The sequence below is a fragment of the Ailuropoda melanoleuca genome, chromosome 6, assembly GCF_002007445.2.
Source record: "Ailuropoda melanoleuca isolate Jingjing chromosome 6, ASM200744v2, whole genome shotgun sequence".
Lineage (NCBI taxonomy): Eukaryota > Metazoa > Chordata > Mammalia > Carnivora > Ursidae > Ailuropoda > Ailuropoda melanoleuca.
Genome location: NC_048223.1, coordinates 130,807,355 through 130,830,643, shown reverse-complemented (window position 1 = coordinate 130,830,643; position 23,289 = coordinate 130,807,355). Strand labels below are relative to the sequence as shown.

At 45.8% G+C, this 23,289-nt stretch overlaps 1 protein-coding gene across 4 annotated transcripts in view; it reads left to right on the top strand.

Moving 5' to 3' along the window:
- The window catches only part of GPLD1 (glycosylphosphatidylinositol specific phospholipase D1), a 55,433-nt gene that overhangs the window by 21,250 nt on the left and 10,894 nt on the right, over positions 1 to 23,289 (top strand). For all 4 annotated transcript variants that reach the window (XM_034663505.1, XM_019795928.2, XM_034663504.1 and 1 more), the window contains 9 exons: positions 9,948 to 10,055; positions 10,284 to 10,311; positions 10,406 to 10,545; positions 13,232 to 13,297; positions 14,147 to 14,344; positions 15,385 to 15,508; positions 17,907 to 18,046; positions 19,488 to 19,674; positions 22,075 to 22,185. In XM_034663505.1, coding sequence (XP_034519396.1) covers positions 9,948 to 10,055; positions 10,284 to 10,311; positions 10,406 to 10,545; positions 13,232 to 13,297; positions 14,147 to 14,344; positions 15,385 to 15,508; positions 17,907 to 18,046; positions 19,488 to 19,674; positions 22,075 to 22,185 — 1,102 coding nt within the window. The remainder of the gene's footprint in view (positions 1 to 9,947; positions 10,056 to 10,283; positions 10,312 to 10,405; positions 10,546 to 13,231; positions 13,298 to 14,146; positions 14,345 to 15,384; positions 15,509 to 17,906; positions 18,047 to 19,487; positions 19,675 to 22,074; positions 22,186 to 23,289) is intronic.

The following is a 23,289-nucleotide window of genomic DNA, read 5'->3' as shown; positions in this document are numbered from 1 at the left end:
TCTGTTCTATTGATCTAATTGTCTGTGAGCAATACTGGTTTTTTAAAATTACAGTGGCTTTATAATACATCTTGACATCCAGCAGGGCTGGTCTCTCAGCCTGTCCTTTTTCCTCAGGTATACCTTGCCAATTCTTTTGCTGTGGCTTTTTCAAATGAAGTGACAGGAGCAAGTTGCCATGTTCCAAGAAAAATCTTGTTGGAATTTCTAGAATTTTACTGAATCTAGAGACCCATTGGAAGAACATTAACAACTTTGAAATATTGAGTCTTCTCATCTATAAATATTCTATATATTTTATTTAAGCCTACTTTAATGACTTTAAAATTTTGTAAGTTTTCTTTCCTATATCCTTAATCAGCTTAAGGAAGTTTCCCTCTGTTTCAGTTTGCTAGTAGTTTTTATTATAAATTAACTTCGTATGTATTGAACTCTTACTCTGGATCTGTCAAAATAGTTATCGCTTTTTAAATCTATTAATATAGCGATTATACTAATCTATTTGTTAATATTTAATCAAGTTGAATTCCCGGGACAAAACTGACTTTGCAGTAGTATATTTCCTTTTCAATATTTGTTGCATCTGTTGCTGTCTGGGGTTTTTGTATTTTTATTAGTGAGCTTGTACTCTCATTTTCCTTCTCTCCTTGTTTCGTTTTGTTATCAAGGTTATGCTAGCTTCATGACATCACGTGGAAAGTGTTCTTTCCTTTTCTATTCTCTGGAAATCTATGTAAGATCAAAACTTTGATTGCTTGACTGTTTGGTAAAATTTGTAAAGCTCTCTAGGCCTGGTGTTCTCTTTATAGGGACTTCTTAAAAACCCGTCATAGTTATAGGACTACACAGTTTTTCAATTTCTTCTTAAGGTGTTTTTCCGTTTCATCTATTTAAACATTGTGGCACGAGGTTGTTCTTAATGTTTTACTGTTTATTTCTCTTATTTGTACTTGTGCCCCTTTGTTATCTGTAATGTTCTTTGTCCTGACTTTTCTTTCATTTTTCAACAATTAATCTCATCTAATATTTTTCAGTTTCATTATTTTAAAGAATGGACTTTTGGGTTTATTGATCCTCTTTATTATATGTTCATTTTCTCTTTCATTACTTTTTACTCATATATTTATTTTCTTCAGGTTTCTGTGAAATTTGTGGAGTCCTTTTTAAGCTTTTAAATTCCAGTGTAACACACAGTGTTACATTAGTTTCAGGTGTACACTATGGTGATTCAACAACTCTCTACATGCTCAGTGCTCATCATAAGTGTGTTCTTAGTCCTCTCCACCTCTTTCACCCATTCACCCACCCATCTACCCTCTGGTAACCATCAGTTTGTCCTCTATAGTGAAGAGTCTTTTTCTTGGTTTGCCTCTCTCTCCTTACCCCCTTTGCTCATTTGTTTTGTTTCTTAAATTCCACATATGAGTGAGATCATATGGTTTTTGTCTTTCTCTATTTCACTTAGCTTATACTCTCTAACTCCATCTGTGTTGTTACAAATGGCAAGATTTCATTCTTTTTATGGCCAATTAATATTCCATTGTGTATATATATATATATATACACCAAATCTTCTTTATCCATTCATCAGTTGAGGGACACAGGGCTGCTTCCGTAATTTGGCTATTGTAAATAATGCTGCAATAAACATGGGGTGTATGTATCCATTTGAATCAGTGTTTTTGTATTTGGGGGGTAAATACCCAGTTGTGCAATTGCTGGGTTACAAGGCAGTCTATTTTTAACCTTTTGAGACCCCTCCATCCTGTTTTCCACAGTGGCTACACCAGTTTGCATTCCCGCTAACAGTGCGTGAAGGTTCCTTTTTCTCCACATCCTGTCCTGTACTTGTTTCTTTTGTTTTGTTTTGTTGGTTTTTTTTTTTTCAGGGGTGGGGGAGGTGGTTATTCATTCTAAGAGGTGTGAGGAAGAGATCTCATTGTAGTTTTGATTTGCATTTCCCTGATGATGAATAATGTTGAACATATTTTCATGTGTCTGTTGGCCATCTGGATGTCTTCTCTGGAGAAATGTCCATGTTTTCTGCCCATTTTTAATTGGATTATTTGTTTTTTTGGTATTGACTTATATTCTTTATATATTTTGGATACTAACTCTTTATCATATATGTCATTTGCAAATATCTTCTCCCATTCCATAGTATATTTTTTAGCTTTGCTGATTATTTCCTTTGTATTGCGGAGCTTTTTATTTCGATGACGTCCTAGTAGTTTATTTTTGCTTTTATGTCCCTTGTCTCAACAAACATACCTAGAAAAATGTTGCTATGGCTGATGTCAAAGAAATTACTCCCTGTGCTCCCTTCTAGGATTTTTTTATAGTGTCAGGTCTCACATTTAGGTCTTTAATCCATTTTGAATGTATTTTCGTGTATGGTGTAAGAAAGTGGTCCACTTTCATTCTTTTGCATGTGGCTGTCCAGTTTTCCCAACACCATTTATTGAAGAGACTGTCTTTTTCCCATTGGATATCCTTTGCTGCTTTGTTGAAGATTAATTGAACATATAGTTGTGGGTACATTTCTGGGTTTTCTATTCTGTTCCATTGATTAATATGTCTATTTCTGTGCCAGTTTCATACCATTTTGATTACTGCCGCTTTGAGATATAGCTTGAAGTCCGAAATTGTGATGCCTCCAGCTTTGCTTTTCTTTTTCAAGATTGCTTTGTCTATTTGGGGTCTTTTGTGGTTCCGTACAAATTTTAGGATTGTTTGTTCTAGCTCTGTGAAAGATGCTTTTGGTATTCTGATAGGGATTGCATTTTTTTTTTTAAAGTAGACTCCATGCCCAGCGTGGAGCCCAACAAGGGGTTTGAACTCATGACCCTGAGAACAAGACCTGAGCTGAGATCAGGAGTTGGTCACATAACCAACTGAGCCACCCAAGCCTCCTGATGAGGATTGCATTAAATGTGTAGATTGCCTTGAGTAGTATCGACATGTCAACAGTATTCTTCCAATCCATGAGCGTGGAATGTCTTTCCATTTCTTTGTTATCATCCTCAATTTCTTTCATCAGTGTTTTATAGTTTTCAGAGTTTTTCACCTCTTTGGTTAAGTTTATTCCTGGATATTTTATTGGTTTTGGTGCTGTCGTAAATGGGATTGTTTTCTTAATTTCTCTTTCTGCTGCTTCATTGTTCGTATCTGGAAATAAAACAGAATTTTATACAAGGACGTTTGTATCCTATGATCTTACTGAATTTATTTATCAACTCGAGCAGTGTTTTGTGGTCTTTAGGTTTTCTATATAAAATATCATGTCATCTGCAAATAGTGAAAATGTTACTTCTTCCTTACCAATTTGGATGCCTTTTATTTCTTTTGTTGTCTGATTGCCGTAGCTAGGATATCAAGTACTATGTTAAATAACAGTGGTGAGAGTGGACGCACGCGTCTTATTCCTGACCTTAGAGGAGAGGCTCTCAGTTTCTCACCATCAAATATGATGTTCACTGTGGTTTTTTCATATTTGGCCTTTATTATGTTGAGGCATGTTCCCTCTAAACCTACTTTGTGGAGGGTTTTTTGTTTGTTTTTAATCATGAATAGATGTTGTAGTTTGTCAAATGCTTTTTCTGCATCTATTGAAATGACCATGTGGTTTTTTATTCTTCCTTTTATTGATGTAATTTGTATTGATTGATTTCCAAATATTGAACCACCCTTTCAACCCAGGAATAAATCCTACTTAATCATGGTGAGTGGTTTTTTAAAAACGTATTATTGGATTGGTTTGCTAGTATTTTGTTGAGGGATTTTGCCTCTGTGTTCATGAGACATACTGGCCTATAGTTCTCTTTTTTCGTGGTGTCTTTATCTGGTTTTGGTATCAGGGTAATGCTGGTATCATAGAATGAATCTGGAAGTTTACCTGCCTTTTCTATTTTTTAGAATAGCTTGAAAAGAATAGGTATTAACTCTTCTTTAAATGTTTGGTAGAATTTGCCTGTGAAGCCGTCTGGTCCTGGACTTTTGTTTGTTAGGAGATTTTGATTACTGACTCAATATCATTGCTGGTAATCAGGCTGTTCAAATTTTTTAATTTCTTCTTGTTTCAGTTTTGGTAGTTTATATGTTCCTAGGAATGTATGCATTTCTTTTAGGTTGTTGTTGGCATATAGGTTTTCATAATACTCTGTTACAGTTTTTGTTTTTTGTGGTTTTTTTTTTTGGTCTTTCTGTGGTGTCATTTGTTATTTCTCCTCTTTCTGGGGGTTTTTGTTTATTTAAAATCCACCCTATTTTTCTTCTGGTGAGTCTGGCTAAAGGTTTATCAATTTAGTCATCTCAAAGAGCCAGGTCCTGGTGTCATTGATCTGTTTTATTGGTTTTTAGTTTCTACATCATTTATTTCTGCTCTACTGTATTATTTCCTTCCTTCTACTGGTTTGGGGTTTTGTTTGTTCTTTTTCTAGCTCCTTTAGGCGTAAGGTTAGGTTGTTTGAGATTTTCCTTGCTGCTTGAGGTAGGCCTGTATTGCTATAAACGTCCCTCCTAGAACCCCTGTTGCTGTAGCCCAAAGATTTTGGACTGTTGTTTTCATTGTGTAATCTGTAATTTCTTTTCTCATTTCTATTATTGCTTAGTAGCACGTTATTTAACCTCTATGTACTTATGTTCCTTCCAGTTTTTATAATTTCTAGTTTCATTGTATTGTGGTCAGAAAAGATGCGTGGTGTGACTTTGGTCTTTTTGAATTTATGGAGGCTTGTTTTGTGACCTGGTATGTGATTTGTTCTGGAGAATGTTCCATGTGCACTGGAAAAGAATGCGTATTCTGCCATTTTAGGTTGGAATGTTCTGAATATATCTGTTTGATCCATCTGATCCAATGTGTCATTCAAAACCATTGTTGATTTTCTGTTTGGGTGATCTGTCCGTTGATGTAAGTGGGGTGTTAAAGTTCCCTTACTATCATTGTATTACTATCGATTGCTTCCTTTACACTTATTAACTGCTTTATATGTTTGGGTGCTCCCACGTTGGGTGCATAAATATTTACCATTGTTATATCTTCTTGTTGGATTGTCACCTTTTTGATTGCACAGTACCCTTATTTGTCTCTCGTGATAGTGTTTTATTTTTATTTTTTATAGTGTTTGTTTTAAAGTCTATTTTGTCCAATGTAAGTATTGCTACACTAGCCTTCTTTTGATATACTTTGCGTGATAAATGCTTCTCCATCCTCTCACTCTCAGTCTGCAGGTGTCTTTCAGTCTGAGATGAGTCTCTTGTAAGCAGCATATAGATGAGTCTTTTTTTTTATCCCTCCTGTCACTCTATGTCTTTTGATTGGAGCATTTAGTCCATTTAAATTCATGGTAATTATACATAGGTATATATTTGGTGCCATTTTGTTACTTATTTTGTGGTGTTTTCTTTAGTTTTTTGCTGATCCTCCTTTTGCTCTCTTACGATTAGTTGGCTTTCTGGAGTGATAGACTTGGATTCCTTTCTCTTTATTTTTTTGCATATCTATTACTGGTTTTTGATTTGTGGTTACCACTGGTTAGTATATAACATCTGTATATAGCAGTCTGTAGTAAGCTGATGGTTATTTAATTTGAGTCCATTCTTTACTCCTCTACCCACCCCCCACATTTTAGGGATAAGGTGCCATGATTTTGTGAATCCCTTGACTGATTTTTACAGATGTACTTATTTTTACTGCTTTTGTGTTTCCCACTTCTCATACTCTCACTTATGGTCTTTCCACTCAGAGAGTCCCCTTTAACATTTCTTGTAAGGCTGGTTTAGTGGTGATGAGTTTCTTTAATTTGTCTCTCTGAGAAACTCTTTCTCTCTCCTATTCTGACAGCCCTGTGAGATAGAGTAATCTTGGCTGCAGATTTTTCCCTTTCAGCCTTTTGAATTTATCATGGTAGTCCCTTCTTGCTTCCAGTTTCTGCAGAAAAATTAGCTGATAGCCTAACAGGGTTTTTCTTGTATGTAACTTTCTTCTTTTCTCTTGCTGCTTTTAAAGTTGTTTCTTTATCATGACTTTTTGTCATTTTAATTAGTATGTGTCTTGGTGGGGACCTTCTTGAGTTTTAGGGGGATATCTCTGTGCCTCCTGCATCTCAATATCTGTTTCCTTCCTCACACTAGGGAAGTTTTCAGCCATTATTTCTTCAAATAAATTTTCTGCCCCCCCTTCTCTCTCTTCTACTGGGATCCCTATAATGCGAATGTCATTATGCTTGATGGAGCCACTGAGTTCCCTGAGTCTATTCTTGTTTTCCATAATTCTTTTTCTCTCACCTGCTCAGCTTGATTACTTCCCGTTACTCCATCTTCCAGGTCATTACTTTGTTCTTTTGCTTCCTCTAGCCTGCTATTTATTCTATTAAGTGTATTTTTAATTTCAATTGTTTTCTTCATCTCTGATTTTTTTTTTAATCTGTGTTAAGGATCTCATTGATGGCCTCCAGTCTTTTCTTAAGTCTAGGGAATATCTTTATGATCATTACTTTAAATTCTCTATCATGGGGCACCTGAGTGGCTCAGTGGGTTGAACATCTGCCTTCAGCTCAGGTCATGATCCTGGGGTCCTGGGATCGAGCCCCACATTGGGCTCCCAGCTCAGCAGAGAGTCTGTTTCTCCCTCTCCCTCTGCCCCTCTCTTGAGTGTGTTCTCTCTCTCTCAAATGAATAAATAAAATCTTTTTAAAAAAATTCCCTATCAGTGATATTACTTATCCCTGTTTTGCTTAGGTCTCTTGCTGTGATTTTTGTCCTGTTTTTTTTTTTTTAAGATTTTATTTGTCAGACAAACTATGGACTCTGAGAAACAAACTGAGGGCTTCAGAGGGGAGGGGGGTGGGGGAATGAGATAGACCGGTGATGGGTAGTGGGGAGGGCACGTATTGCATGGTGCACTGGGTGTTATATGCAACTAATGAAGCATTGAACTTTACATCAGAAACCAGGGATGTGCTGTATGGTGAATAACATAATAAAAAAACATTAAAATAAAAAAAAAGATTTTGTCAGAGAGAGGGAGGGAGAGGGCACGCACACAAGCAGGTGGAGCCGCAGGCAGAGGGAGAAGCAGACTCCCTGCTGAGCAGGGAGCCCAATGCCATACTTGATGCCAGACCCTGGGATCATGACCTGAGCCGAAGGCAGATGCTTAACTGACTGAGCCACCCAGGCACCCTGTCATGCTGTCTCTTTAAGGGCAGAGACTCAGCTTCCTGTCATCCTCTGGGCTCTTCCAGAGCCAAGCCCACTGATTTTTTTTTTTTTTTAAGTTCCAGACTTTGAAGTCCCACTGGCTAGAACTCAGAACATTTGGCCCCTCTCATTTTCAAAGCTAAATGCTATGGCGATGTAGCTCCCCCTTGCAGGCCCCCCAGTGTGATAATCTGCTTCTTGTCCCTCCCCAAAACCATGGCTCCCTCTGTCCGGTAGGCAGGCCTGTGGGGTTTAGCACCCCTACCATGTCTCTGCATTTTCTATACTCTCCTCAAACTGGTCTCTTCTCTACATTTAGTTGTGGAGTTTCTTCTGCCAGTCTTTGTTTTTTGGGGTGTTTTTTTTTAAGTAATTATTTATTTTAGTAATGTCTGTCCTCAACGTGGGGCTCGAACCCACAAGCCTGAGATCAAGAGTCACTTGCTCTTCCAACTGACCCAGTCTGGCGCCACTCTTCTGCCATCTTTGGGTTGTTTTCTGGGTTGTTTGCACTGATGAGAGTATTTCTAGTTATATCCATGAGATGAGATCAGTCTAGGCCCTCCTACTCTGCCATCTTTGCCAGGAGTCTCCCACTGAGTCTTGATTCAAGGTCTAGCATATAATCAACTCCTGTAAATATCCCATCTGTGCTTGAAAAGAATGTTCTCCAATTTTTGACCTAATGTTACATATACGCTTATTCATGTAAGCTTATTAAATTTACTGTAAAAAAATATAAATAAAATAGCCTTTTTATTTTATATTAAGTTGATCTAATAATGACTGAGAGAAAAATTTGTTAAACTCCCCCCCCCGTGATGGTGGATTTTTTTTTTTTTCCCTTGAGGTTCTGTCAAGTTGCTATATATGTTTTGAAGATATGTTGTTAGGTACATTCAAGTGTAAAAATCTTAAGTCTTCTTGGTGAGTTGAACCTTTTCATCATACATAGTGACCCTCCTCATCTCTAATGAATGCTTGTTGCCTTCAAGCCTACTTCAGCAGCTCTGACTATAGTTATGCTGGTTCTCTTGGTTTTGTCCCATGGTGCTCGAATTACTCATGGCTGGACTAGAGTTGCATTTCTCCAGTGAGGGTTTTTCTGGACTTCTGCAGGCTGCCTCAAGGCATGTTAACCCAGGACCACATTGAGTTACATTCAGCCGTTGAAGTTTTCCCAATTACGGAGATGGCATGAATGTAGGACAGAATGTTTGTGGGACTGGTAGTAGTTACCCGTTTTAGGGGAGATCTATTTGCCCCCTTCTCTATCCATTGTCAAGATGAAGACCAATTTCTTTGCTGCCTTTTTGGTAGGTTGAGCTTGTTTCCAGCTGACGCTCGTGCCGAGGGTGTAGCTCTTCGTGCAGAGTCCCCTCCGAGAGGGGCTGCTTCCTACGCTTCGGCCCACATCTCTGGCGTACACGCAGCCATCGGAAAATCTCCAAGTGCTCGGGGCAAAGGCTGGCTTCCACACTTGCTTACCCCTTCAAGTTTCCAGTTTTTATTTGTTTTGGGCCTCTGGAAAATTTTCACTTTCTTGCTAGTGTGGTGATTCATGTGAAAAAATATTTTTGTTATTTTGTCCTCCCAATAAAAATAGCTTCAGGCTAGACCACTCTGGTGCTCTTGTAAATTAAAAAGTGGATATCTCCACTTATTCTTTTTATAAATATTCTAAAATTGGGTTTTATTTGCTTGTGATTTCTGTCCGGTATAGTCTAAGGCTTAAGAAACGAAGACGGAAGATGATTCAGCATTCATCTCACATATGCTACTCTTCTTCCAACCGAAATAATGAGTAGCTGTGAACCAAAAGCCTGACTTAGAATTCTTTTTACCGTCTTACACTGTGCACTCTAAAACCAGGGATGGGGGTGAGGAGCCATTTTTGGTGTTTTAAAAATAACAACTTTGGGGGCACGTGGGTGGCTCAGTTGGTTAATCATCTGACTCTTGATTTCGGCTCAGGTGCTGATTTCAGGGTCGTGAGATGGAGCCCCATGTTGGGCTCCATGCTGGGCGTGTAGCCTGCTTAAGATTCTCTCTCTCTCTCTCTCTCTCTCTCTCTCTCTCATGGGGCGCCTGGGTGGCTCAGTTGTTAAGTGTCTGCCTTCGGCTCAGGGCGTGATCCCAGCGTTTTGGGATCAAGCCCCACATCAGGCTCCTCCGCTGGGAGCCTGCTTCTTCCTCTCCCACTCCCCCTGCTTGTGCTCCCTCTCTCTCTGGCTGCCTCTCTCTGTCAAATAAATAAATAAAATCTTTAAAAAAAAAAAAAAAGTTTCTCTCTCTCTCTCCCTCACCGCTCTGCCCCTCCCCTCCCTGCTCGCTCTCTTTTTCTCTTGAAAATTAATAATAATAACTTTTGAGGTGCTCCAAAGAATAAAAATATATTGCTCCCTTGAACTGTGAATTCACAAGACTAAACATCCTTTTTATACATTATAGTTAGTTTCCTGTCTTTGAATGTACCTTCGTAACTATTAGATTCAGGTATCCGTTGTTTGCTCTGCATTTTTGGGGAAATCAATTCACTTTTCTGTGCTTTAGTGTCATCTTATGTCAGTGGGACTATAGTGGTACCAACTTGTACTGGGCTTGTAGGTAGGATTAAATAAATAGTTCACGGAACGCCCTTTGCATAACGCCTGACGCGTCATAATCATGGAGTAAATGGTCGCTGCTTTTGCTGCCGATATTCTCTTTAATTTCAGAATCTTATTTTATTCCAATGCTTTTCTCAGGTACGTGCCCATTGAAGATCTGCTGGAAATTTATAAGAAACTCTATGGCCGAGAAGTCATCACCAAAAATGCAATTGTTGACTGTTCATACCTTCAGTTCATGGAAATGTAGGTGTGACCCAGAGGAACATTCGTAGCTGATTTTAGTGTGACTTCCTTAGTGCACTTTTTGACGTTTTAGTTTCCCGAGTTGGATTTTGGATTTCTGGAGCTTTGCTTTTTTTCCAAAGGCAGTTGCATGATAGTAGATACATGCGGACGGAACTTGTTGTTTATTTGCTTCACTTCTTTGTACAAACCACAACTCAACAGGCAAAATTTTTGTTCATGTTGCAGGTATGGTGAGATGTTAGCTGTTTCCAAGGTAAAGGCTTCATTCTTCCAAAGCTTCATTTAAGGGATTATAAAGAGACCAGAAAAAGCACTTCTTAAAAAGTTTTCTTTTTTCTGTGCCATAGCTTTATCCCGCTTATTCCAGGAAGTCTCCATTTTTGGTGGAACAATTCCAAGAATATTTCCTGGGGGGACTGGATGACATGGCGTTTTGGTCCACTAATATTTACCGTCTGACAAGCTACATGTTAGAGAACGGGACCAGGTGAGACACTGCCCCACTTCCTCCACTGGTCGCTCCTGCCCTGTCCCTGCCCCTCCTGGTGTTGCTCTCAGGTTTCCACTTGATGAAATGAAAAGAGGAAGTGCCAACCTCTCCTAACCAAGGAGGAAAAGAATGGAAACTCTCATCTCAAAACTCAGACGCACTCCCATCTGGTTACAAGTGCTGCCGTTGCCTCTCTTAGGGACAGAAAGATCCTGAAGAACTGTGGTCGGTGCAAGGGCCCCCCGGCCACCTCTGGGCTGTGTGTCGTCTTCAGGGAGGACCCGTGCTGTGCACAGGCTCCAGCGGCCAGGGTACAGCGGGCCTCCTCTCCCCCTGCTGCCGTGTCAGGGTTCAAGGGTTTCAAACAGCACTTCACCGAACCCTCCCCCACTCCAAAGTCAGATCAGAAAAGGATGCATTTGTAAGTCCCAGGCTTCTGGTGGGGTCGGACACTCAGCCCATATGGGACAGTGTCTGGAGCCTCGCTCCTTTTCTGCTCCTGCCCTGCATGTCCGGGAGGAGTGTCAGCCAGAGCCTTGGACCCAGCTTTGTAGAGCGGGGTAGACTGCGGAGCCCCACTTCCAGCTGCAGGAGACCTGGAGGCTCACAGAGTCCTCCTGCCGTGTGAGAGAGCCTCTCAGATGCAGTTCACAACCAACCTGCTGAGTAAGCGGCCCGCCCCGGCTGCCGAACTGAGTGGGGTGGGGTGGGAGTCTGGAGGGGGAGCAGTGGGGGCAGCACCCCAGGCAGGAAAGGGCAGGGTGCGAAGCTCGAGCAGCAGCCAGAGAGTGGGAAAGAGGGTTCTAGGGCTGGGTCTACACGAGGCGGCTCTTCCAGGTTGAAGAGCATAGGGCTGGGGCTCTAAATCAGAGGGACCTAAATCCGTGTAGTTTCGGTATATTATACACTGGATGATATTCTTTTGCCCTTAGAAACAGTTGCTAGTATTCAAAAGAATGTTAACCATAATTATACATTGTGTTTTGAAACAAAATTCAAAATTCTCTTGCATGATAAACTGGGTATTAGGCTGCAAATATTAAACCTGTTTTAAACAGTTGGTAAACAGTAAGGTAAGCAGTCCAATATAAATACTATTTTTTAATAGTGAACTAAGCCTCCTGTGAAGTCTCCAAGCTCTCCTTGTGTGACTGTGGGGTTTTAGGTGCACACAATGATAGAGGATGGGCTTTGGAATTTCAAGACCTGCCTCTCACTGCTGAGTTATCCCAAGCAAGTAGCTAACCTCCCTAAGCTTTATTTTCTCATCTGTGAAATGGGGGCAGTAATAATTCTATCTTTATCATGGGGTTGTTGGGAGGAGGACGTGAGGTCACTCATGTAAATGGTTTAGCATGTAGGAAGCACCTAATACATGTTGGCTACTAGCATTATAATTATTACTGGAAGGAAGTTAAGTTTATATTGGTCGTGTGTGTGTGTGAATGACCTGCATTTATTTGTTTTATAAAGTTCATGTGTCATGACTCTCAAGTGGAGAACAGTTTTGGTCACGTTGTCCAAATAGCTATGGACAGCTGGGCTTTATTCTTTAATTAGGAGAGCTGTTTGGGAAGAAACAGATTTGTCTCTTGATCTCTGTTCTAATTTGTCAAGGCGGAAAATTCCATGAATTGATGGCATCTTTACACACACAGACAAAGGAAGATTCATCAGAATTTGTGGAACTTTATGGGAACTTTGGAGAAGGCTCCAAAGAAAGATACAAATTCAGGAGGGAAAGAAACAGTGTACATATTTTCATATCATAAGCATTTCGTAACTGATAATTATCTTCCAAAGCAAATCTGTTGCTTGAAACTCCTAGTGTGTCTTCCTATAGAAACAGTGGAAGAACGGTGGTTACGTTCCCAGCCAGAGCTCTGCTTAATTCAAGGGTTAACGGTAACTGGAGCGCTCTTGTTGCAAGCCTGCCCCTGCCGTCTGGATCCTGGTGGCGGAGTTTGAGGAATTCCCATCCAAATCCTGGTGGGAATTTGAGGAAGAATCTTTTCCTAAGCTTAAAGCTGGCCCTAAGAAAGATTTTCAAAGAAGTTTGCCTTCAGCTTCTTCCCACCTCATTTTCTGAACTCCTTGCCCCATGGGGTGGGCTCCAAACTACCCCAGCCTCTCCGTGACCCCCGTCAAATCTTCCTCCAGAACGGACTCTTCTAATGCAACCCCCCCTCCCTTAGTGCTCGCTTTCGGAGGCGAGGGAAAGCCACCTCTTACTTTCTCTCAGTGGCCTTGTCCATTTACAAATCTTTATTTTTAAAGGAATGAGATTGAGAAAGTAAAACCTATTTGAGCAGAGACAGGCATGATCGGGCAGAGAGGGGCGCAGTTGGGAGTCCGTTTCTTTCCATCTTGAACTCCCGGCTGGTTCACGGTTCATGTTGGTGTGGGGCCGCTCAGCAGGTGGGCGGGGGTGGAGAGGACGGGAGGATGGCTGTGAGTCGGGGTGACCCGAGCGAGCGTAGGGCTGCCTGTGTTACCATCCTGCTACCTGCAGTCAGCCCATCCGCCCCCATCAGGTAGGACTGAGGTTCTTCACCCGTCGTGTCTGGCCCGGAAATGAGCACCCCAGCATTAGACCGCTGGAGGCGGCTTGTGGCGCACTGCCGATTCTCAGTAAAACTCATGCTTGTAGAAAAATGCCTGATTCATTCGACTCTTTCCCCAGTGACTGCATCCTGCCTGAGAACCCTCTGTTCATTGCATGCGGCGGCCAGCAAGCCAGCACCCAGGGGTAAGTGGATTCTAAAATTGTTCCTAGAGGAATGTCTTGGGGCGCTGGGGTGGCTCAGTTGGTTAAGCATCTGACTCTTGGTTTCAGCTCAGGTCGTGATCTCAGGGTTGTGAGATCCAGCCCTGGTTGGGCTCAGTGCTCAGGGCAGAGTCCGCTTGTCCCTCTCCACCCCCGCCCCCCATAAATCTTTAAAAAAAAAAAAAATCTTGCTCAGAGCGATGTTCAACAGACACTGAAGGCGTGGGGTTTGTAGACAGAGGCTCAGATTCCAGGTCTGCCATTTACAGCCATGTGATTCTAAACAGGTGTTTTGGGGTTTTTTTGGGTGGTTTGTTTTTTTTTTTGAGGTACAGCTTCCTCCTTTGGCAAAATAGAAAAAACAGGTGCAGGGGCCCCTGGGTGCCTCAGTCGGTGAATTGTGTGCCCTTGGTTCAGGTTGTGATCCCAGGGTCCTGGGATCAAGCCCCATGTCGGGCTCCCTGTTCAGGGAATAAATAAAATTTTTAAAAAAGAAAAAAAAAACGTGCATATTCCTAGAATCATGGCCTGGACGGCATGCAAGAAAGGAGGTAAACAGCACATCGTAAGGTGCTCACTGAACGATAACAATGGCAGTTAATAGTATTATTACTCTCATTATTGTTATTACGCATAACCTTTATCTACATTTCACCCTGAGAAAGTCATTATTGATGACAGAGGGTGAGGAGAAGATTTTCAGGCAGTTTCTGAGGAAGATGGCCAGAGGTGGTATTCCTGCTGGGGTCGTGTGCCAACTATGTGCCCTTAAAAGCTGTCTTCATATTATGAATACCAGTAAAGCGACATTTCCTCCTCTCTCGCTTCCAGGAGCCGATTTAGGCACCGAGGCCTCGTTGTGAGCAGGACAGAGCGCGTCCGTGCTCGACCAGGGCGCGTCCCGGCAGGTGCATGGGCGCTGAACAGACTCCCGATACTCTCAAGTGTTAGGAGGGAAAGGGATGTCCCGAAGAGCATCCCGACCCTGTCACAGGGGAAGAAGCGGTGTTTCCACCGAGATAGTTCAGGGTGAGCGAGGGTTAGATACTCAAACGGGGACCAGCAGTGAAGGGTCCTCAGGTCAGAGAGAACACAGAGCTTCAGAATAACAGAAGACAGGCAGGAAGGTTCAGTTAAGCCTTCATGGTTGGATTTATTTAAATTAGGTCAGTCTTTTCCTTTCTTTTTTCTTTTTTTTTTTTTTTTTTTTTTTTTTTTTTTTTTTTTGGTGACTGACTTGAGTGCCTTTATTTTTTTTGACCATTTCTGTGCTTGTTAACTTTATTATTTTTAGTGGTTATTAATATTTTTAAATTTTATGATGTTATGTTAGTCCCCATACAGTACATCCTTAGTTTCTGATGCAATGTTCCATGATTCATTGTTTGTGTATAACACCCAGTGCTCCTTGCAATACATGCCCTCCTTAATGCCCATCACCGGGCTAGCCCGTCCCCCCACCCCCTCCCCTCTGAACCCCTCAGTTGAATGCCGTTAGATGGGGCTTGCACTCTAGACTGTCAGGGTCCCTACACTGGCTGTCTCACACATGCCCCTTTGCTCACTCCTGCGGTGGGGGCTTCACTCAATCACTTGGGCAGCCCGTCTGGCTCCTCTAGGCACCTGGCTTGTAGTCTCGCTAGAATGCACGAATTTGAAAATGTACTTTTAATGTAGGATTCATTCTAGCGTGTCTTTGGAGATAAATCCGTTTGCCCACACACCAGTTTCCCAAATAGCTACACACTATTTCTTGACCACTTGTGTAAAATACTGAAACGCCTTAGATTTTTTTTTTCTTTAGTAATCTAGAAGAAATTCACACCTTTTATGCTATTGGACTTTGAGGCTCTGGGAAGTATTTTTGATAAGGACAAGCTTTTAAACCTTGGAAACATGTTCAGGAAAATTCCGTGGAATGTCCCATGAAGGTGTTTCTCCTTCAACTTCCAGATATTTGAACGCTATGGTCTCTAACCACAAGTCAACTTGACATATTCTTCAACTCTGTCATTGAGGGGCCTGTTGTTCATGCAGTCTGACCCATTTTGTTTGTTCTCGCTTTTCAGTAGCTCAGGAGTGCAGAAAAATGATTTCCATAAGAATTTGGCTGTGTCCCTAACCAAAGATATTAGGAAAAATATAAACTATACCAAAAGAGGCGTGTTCTTTAGCGCGGATTCCTGGACCTCGGTAAGAATTTTCTGCTTGGGGGGGTGGGGTGAGATGCAGTGACGTGCTGCCCCCATGATCTTGTCCTGGAGACTCACTGGCTCTTTATTCACCGAGAGTCGCCTGCCCCTGAGCCAGGCCACAAATATCCCTGGCCTCCGAATCTGGTTTTTTCCAGAGATGCTCTGAGATCTGGGTCTGGACCTCCATGGCCTTTGGAGAGTCCGGTGGAGCCTGCTGTGGCCCCAGGCCAGTCCTGCGTTGTCCTTAGGCAAACCGTGTGAGCAACATAGTAAGCTCACTGCGCAGAGCCCCACGCGGGGGGATGCCGCGTATGAAATCCGCCGTGAGATCACCCTTTAAGTGCCAGACACTAGACTGGGGGTTATAAGACGGAAGAGAAATGGACTCTGACCTTTTAGAAAAAGTGTTTAATTGGGGTGATAAATACACAAATAATCATATATAAATAGAATGCAATTAACACACGGGTGGGGAATACTTTGCCTGTAAGATAAGTCTTATATCTTTTCTGTCCATCAGAGAGGGCTTCACAGCATTTGGATTAGGCCTCGAGTAGTAGCTAGTATTTCATCAGTGAGCGTGTATGTCTTGGGAAAGTTTAGGGATATTTGGAGATACGAGTGGACTTGTTTGCCTGGAAAACAAGACAGGGATACAAGGCACTAGGAGGGGTTTGGAAAGGGAAGCAGGCACGGGATTGTGAAGGGCTCCGAAATATCTGGAGAGGGGTTCATATGACACTGGTGCCTCTGGGAGCTGGGCCTGGGCCAGGCAGGGCTGCTTTGTGGCTGTGCTATCCAACGGGGGGGGGGGGGGGGGGGGGGGGGGCGTAGTTGCCCTGAGAAGAGCCCCACACTTGGGTTACTGTTCTGCTCTTGCTGCCTTAAGATTCTTTTTTTTTTTTTTAAGATTTTATTTATTTGACAGAGATAGAGACAGCCAGCGAGAGAGGGAACATAAGCAGGGGGAGTGGGAGAGGAAGAAGCAGGCTCATAACGGAGGAGCCTGATGAGGGGCTCGATCCCAGAATGCCAGGATCACGCCCCGAGCCGAAGGCAGACGCCTAACGACTGCGCCACCCAGGCGCCCCTGCCTTAAGATTCTTAATAATGTAGGGCACCTGGGTGGCGCAGTCAGTCGAGCGTTGGCTCTTGGTTTGGGCTCAGGTCGTGGTCTCGCAGCCGTGGGATCGAGCCCCACGTGGGGCTCTGTGCTCAGTGCAGTGTCTGCCTCAGACCCTTTTTCCCTCCCCTTCTTCCCCTCCCTGCTCACACACACTCTCTCTCTCTCTCTCAAATAAAATATTTTTAAAAATTCTTAATAACTTCTGGACCAGGAGCTCTGCATTTTCATTTTGCACTGGGCTCCGGGAACCCTGTAGCCTTCACGGCTGGGCCCCTACCACAGCACCTACCGTGTTGTCCTGTAGGTCCCTGGCTCTGCCTCCTTCGTGAAAGGGGTAAGTCCTAGAGGAGCGGGGCTTTGTGCCTGGCACACAGTCGGAACTGAGTGCTTCCTGGGTGGGTGAGCAAGGCACAGGGGGCCTGAGGATGAGCGTCTGGGGGCAGCCTGCCGGGGCGCTCGCGGTGGAACCAGGAGCACAGCCCTGCCCCGCAGGGCCCACCGCTGGCTCCGCGCTGGAGCCCGAGCTGTGTGGGCCACCCTGCGGCTCTGAGCCCACTGCGCTCTGGTCCAGGCCAGGCCTCGGAGCCCTGGCGTGGTCTCCTGTCGTCCTTGGGTGGATTTAGAGTTATGCCCTGGACGGGGATGGGTCTAGCATGGGGCCAGGTTATTTGGGGCCACTCAGTCAGCACAGCACATTCGGAACGCTTCAGATCCCACGCTGAGGGGCTTGGCGTCCCCTTGTCTTGCTTCCAGCGCTTGGCAGATGGCCTCTCGTGCCTAAGTGAATACAGCAGGCACCTCCATTTGGCTGTGGTTTGGAGGGTATTTTCGGCATTCTGGTAGTGGTCCAAACGTGCGCGCACGCGTACACACACGTACACACACACACACACACACACACACACACTCGCAGTTCTAGATTGAATGAATGCTTAAGCTGTTTTACTCCATTAAATTGATTCTGTTACATTCTGCAGGTGCGTACAGAGTCTCCTGACTGGTTCAGGTGAAGGCCCAGCTAACTCTTGCCATGCTGGCGTGAACGCCAGGGCCCTAACTGCCCTCCCTCCGTGCAGACTGGGGGGTCGTGATTTCCCTCCCTAATTGCTCACCCCAAGGGATCCTACTTATTGATGGGAATTGACGCTTTGTTTTTAGCACTTGTCAAAACGGGTTTCCTTTAGAAAGTCTAATACTTTTGATGGAAAGTAGTAGTTTTGTGGATTACGTCATGTGTCTTTATCTGTCTGTGATGATTTTGTGTTTCCAGGATTCCCTTATTTTTATGTACCAGGCTTTGGAAAGGAACATATGGACAGTGTTTACAGGCAGCTCCCAGCAGTCAAGGAAATACGTCTCCAGCCCCTTGGCATCTTACTTCCTGTCAATTCCCTACACAAGACTCGGTTGGTAGGTATGAGTTCTCGCACTCCCGATGCTGTCATATGAAGTTCACTCGGTCATTCCACAAATGTTTGCGGAGGCAGCTCCTTCAATTCCAATCAATCCCTCATCCACAAAAACATTAATATAGTGGTCAAGTTACTGTAAAGTTGGAACTGTTTCCTTAAAATGGGTCAGAATGGGTTTAAATGCAGGGAACTTTCCCTTTACTGAATAATTACAATGATGAAAGGTTCTAGAACAATCACAAAGCTTCGACGTTCTGAAGATGTAATGTTACAGACTTTTGGGAATCTCATGATGTTAGAAGCAGCTACACAGCGGTGACAGTGATGGGGGTATCATCGCTTCATACGACAAAAGCCTAGTACTCCACGATAATTGTGTAAGTAGAATGTTGGGGCTTCCTCTGAGTTTCATTATCAGCCTAAACCGAGCCCAAGTATATGGAGGTTTGGGGGAAACCTCTTTTTTCAAACACACTTCTTAGGTCCAAATGACATTGTTTCCCTTGGAACGATTTGCTGACAGCCCTTTTTTGGGGCCACTGATGCGTTTCAGCCCCAGCACAGGTGACGAGAGGTGAATGCTGTGTTTCTTGGCCAGTCCTCCATGCATAATGGCTCTTCTTGGCCACCTTCCTGACAGAGCCAGAGAAGGTCTCCAGCTGGGCTTGCTGCCACGGGGGGCTGGGGGGGTGCAGAGGTCCCCAGCATCTGGCCCCAGGAGCCAGGGAACAGCAGTGTGTCCGTGGTGAGTGTGTCTGGTCCCCTCGTGGGCGGCAGCCCCTTTAGAAACGACTTTTCTCTTTTTCTCTTTTCCCTCTGTGCTGCCATTGAGTCCTTCTGTGGCCATAAGAACAAGAATAAATACCTGATTTCTGGTCTTTCTAGCGGCCCCAACAAAGACATTTGAACCTTTGCTTTCTAACCGGTGGGTCATAGACCCTCATTTAGAAACACGCACTAAATACGTCGAACATTTAATTTCTTCACAGTACAAGGTACCATGTGCGGCTATGGTAGAAATAACACGGGGCACTTCACACACTTTGGTTTGTTACCTGGTCCCTCAGAAGCCAGCCTGTGCCATCAGCCGGGTGCAGATTTCCTCTCTCTTCTCCGGGAGCCCAGGATCGCGCTTAGCGGCTCTGGGTTTGCATGGAGAACGTGACGCTTTGTGAAGGTGCTTTTCACCTGCTCGAGTCCTAAGGTTCAGAAATGCCCAGGGCCCTTCGTGTGTCCAGGGTTGTTGTCGTGTTTCTTGGAGAGCAAGACCGAATCACACGAACAATACAACCTCAAGTGGATATTCTCCACGGTCACGCAGGGTGAAAGCAGCAAGAGGACGTTCAAGGGTTGGGTTCTAGAGAGGAAAGAAGTGGGCAACCGTCTCACCCATGGCTCTCCGTGGGTACTGGACGGGGGCTCTCTCTCCTTCCCCACAGGGCGATGACCTCGGCTGACCTCAACCAGGACGGGCACGGTGACCTGGTGGTGGGCGCCCCGGGCTACAGCCGGCCTGGCCACACGCAGGTGGGGCGCGTGTACCTTCTGTACGGCAGCGAGCTGGGCCTGCCCCCCCTCGACCTGGATCTCGACAAGGAGGCCCACGTGACCCTGGAGGGTTTCCAGGTGAGGCGCCCATCTCCTGATTTTCCCTTCTCGTGTCCACAAGCCACCGCGCTTCTCACGTGGCAGGTTCCCCGGCGCGAAGGGCCAGAAACGGGAATGACGAGAGCAGCCAACGGCTGGTGCCCCATCTGTGGGATGCTTGTCGTTTTCAAGATCCTGTTCATTTATCTCATCCTGTCACTAACGGAACGTATGGCCCAGGACCTGTGCGAACACACCTGCTGTTCACTCAGAGCTGCTCAGAGCCGCCGGTCAGGATGTGATTTCTTGATGTTACGACGACCCCCCACCCGACTTTAAGCTTCCCTCTTTTTATATATGAATTTTTATTGCATAAGAATGTTAGATTCACAGAGCAGCTGTAAAGAGAGCACAGAGTTCCCAAACACCCTATACCCAGTTTCCCCTAAGGTAACGTCATACGTAATTGTGGTGTCAAAGTGTAAAAATTAAGAAACGGACATGGGTCTGTGACCCCTCCCTAAACGCCAGACCTCACTCAGATTTCATTCCTTGGTTTGAAGTGGTGCTGCACCCCCAGAAAAACCCCGCAGGGACTTTACGAGAAATGCTCCTCACGGAGTCAGCATCGGTCCCACTTGGGAGCACCAGGAACCTGGAAGGTTCTCCCCGGGACGTAACTGGCATCAGTCCTTACAAGGGCAGGAGGGAGGGGCAGGCAGTCTTGCGACTGGTGGCAGGCAAGGACGGGGCTTTGGTGGGACTGCACGCTCCGGGTATCCGGCAGCAGGGGACGCAGTGCTGGACTTTGGGTCAGATTGTGGTTTTTGTCCGGGGGAAACCATGAAAGCTTCTGCTGTGGAGTTAATGCTGTGAGGACAGGACAAGATGGCATGCCAGGACGTACCTGTACACGTGAAAGTACAGGCTTAACGACCGGACAGAAGGAGCCCTGAATCTGAGCGGTGATCCTTGGTTGGCCAGCATGTGAGGTTCTGCTGTCCCAGAGGGACAGCATTTTCTGGAACCTTCTGCAACCACATGAGAACATTCTGAAATACGTCTCCCCATTCCTGTTGGTCCTTATTTCTTCACTAAGCCATGCCCGTGTTGGACTGCTGGGTAAAATCTAATCCCTTGGGCTCCTGTGGACCGGGAATGAGAAAGGCAGCTTCTGCCCATGGAGAGTGAGAAACTCTCTGAGACACTTGGGGCAAGAAGGAGGCAGCTTTGTGTTCTCTTCTCCCCGTGGCCTCTGATAATCTGGACGAAGGCCAGCCTAAGGCATGGGCTAGGGATAGGAGCGCTGCACTCCGGCCTAGGCCGCAGGTAGCCGTTCTGTGTCCGTCTGTGGGATGAGCGATCTGCTTGACGATTCCTTGCTTGTTGGGGGGACGGCGGGTTAACCCGTAGGAGGGCTGGACGTACCGCTGGCGGTGACGAAATGAGGCCAGCCCCAGCCGCCAGCACCCTGACTGACTGACTGCCCCAACGTGCTTGGGGCCCGGAGCAGTTCCTTCTAGTTGATCAAGGTCTCGCCTCGTCGGAAGGCGCCGTCTTCACAGACGCCACTGTCCGCAGGTGCAGCACGATTGGCCAATAGATAATTGCTGTGGGTTCTGGGACGAGTGTGGCGCAAACCTCCCTTGTGCAAGACTTCATTGTTCTGACGTTGTGAAAGAACAGGGAAATGAGCGAGTGGCTTTTTAGTCTGGTTCTAGAGAACAGGAGATGAAAAGCAGAGAAAATCCCCTCTCAAGAAAAGGGTCCCTGAATGGACTGGTTTTCCATCTGTAAACCGTGGACGTGGGGATACTAAACGTACCTGCCCCTGTGCACGTAAGGTGCCTAGCGGGGGGTCGACAGCGGTGCCGTCCACAGAACCTTCTGCACGGATAGGAACATTCTATTGCTGGGCCGTCCCACAGGAGGACCGCGGAGCACAGTGGCTTTTGAGCACTTGAAACGCATCCAGTGCAACCACAGAGCTGAATGTTTAGTGTAACGTGGGTTTAACTACAACAGCCACATTTAGCTATTGGCCACTGCGTTGCACAGCGTGGCCCTGGAACATTCTGAGCGCTCATCACATGGTGCCCGTTGTTGCTGGCCTATGGGGTTCTTATTTTGAATTCTTTCCAAAGGGAGTCTGGTCCTTCATGTTGGGACCATTTTCGAAAAACCTAGAACCTGTGAGAATGGACCCTTATCTTTCTGGCACCATGGCTCCCCCCACCCCCTCCCCAAGCAGACAGACGTGCCCGAAACATCACGGGCAGGGCACCCAGCGGGCCGGCATGATGTGTTCCAGGTCGCTGCAGGTTTGTCCCTTGGCCCTCGGCTTCCGGGTCGAGTGCCCGTGTCCCTGTACTCCCAGGAAGTCGCATGCTCTTCTGAAGGCTGTGGCTCCGCCCGGGGAGGTCACTGGTGCCCCTTCAGCCCTCAGGTCGGTTTGGCTCGGCCTTGGCCGTGTTGGACTTCAACAGGGATGGCGTGCCTGACCTGGCCGTGGGAGCGCCGTCGGTGGGCTCCGAGAAGCTCACCTACACGGTAAGGCTGCTGCCACAGGCAGAGTCGGGGCGTGGGGAGGGGGAGGCCGGGCCGGGCAGAGCCTCTGTTGAGAGCAGACAGCCAAATGTGCCGAGCCAGCATTTGTGGGAGATGATCTCAGGTCCCCCAGTTTGGGCCCTTGATGTGACCTTGGGTTACCTGGAGGCACACAGTTCCTGCCTCCCTTGGTCTTTGCTTGGCCTCCTGGGTTTCCGGATTCCACCAGAAATTTTACTCCCTCCGTCCCCACCCCTGCCAAGATGCTGAATGGCAGTGAGGGGGACGGGGTTCCAGCCACCCCAGTGCCCCCCTATCATCACAGCAGAGAGGTGACCTCCCTGGATCTTCCCTTTCATGCGCAGAACCCGCCTGGTCCCTGTTTCCTGGCTGAGATCCTGGGTCCTGTGGCATGGGCTTTCTGTGTGTAACCCCCCCAAAGGTCAAAGGCCTTTCATCACTCTCTACCTGCCAGGAGCTCATCATGAGCTCTTTGTCCCCGCCTCCTCACTTTCTGCTTCTAGACTGTGAACCACTTGTTGTCTCTGGACCCACAGGCCCCCTCACTCGAGAACGTGGCTCAGACGGCTCCCTCCAGCCAGAGGGTCCTTTCTCCCCTTTGTCCTTTAGGAGCGATGGGGCACCTGCTCCAGACCTGCCGTCCAGCCCCTGGTGTAGGCCACACGTCCCTGTCCCCACACCGCAGCCTCTGCCCCTGTTCTAGCACTTTCCACGCCACGTGTAACTGCCCATTGGCCAACCTTTTGGGAGGACAGAGTGTGGTCTTATTTATCACGGTCTTCCCGCGCTTGGCTCATGATGGAACATAAATGCTCGAGCGAGTGGAGACCAGCAAGTTGTAAGACAGGAGATGGTTCAGGACAGAGAATGATGGCACCGTGTGTCTCGGGGCTGTGGACACTGGCCACACAGCATGTCCTGTTCCAAGAAATCACGGGCCGGGTCAGGGAAGGCATTGCACGGGGAGGTGAGTGGGCTGTCCAGGTGGCACACTGAGCAAGTGTGGGTGGTGGGCAAGGATAGGAGTGACCGTTTCAGTGTTGGGGGCCCCAACACGCTGTCGCCCAGTGACAGATGTAAAAACCA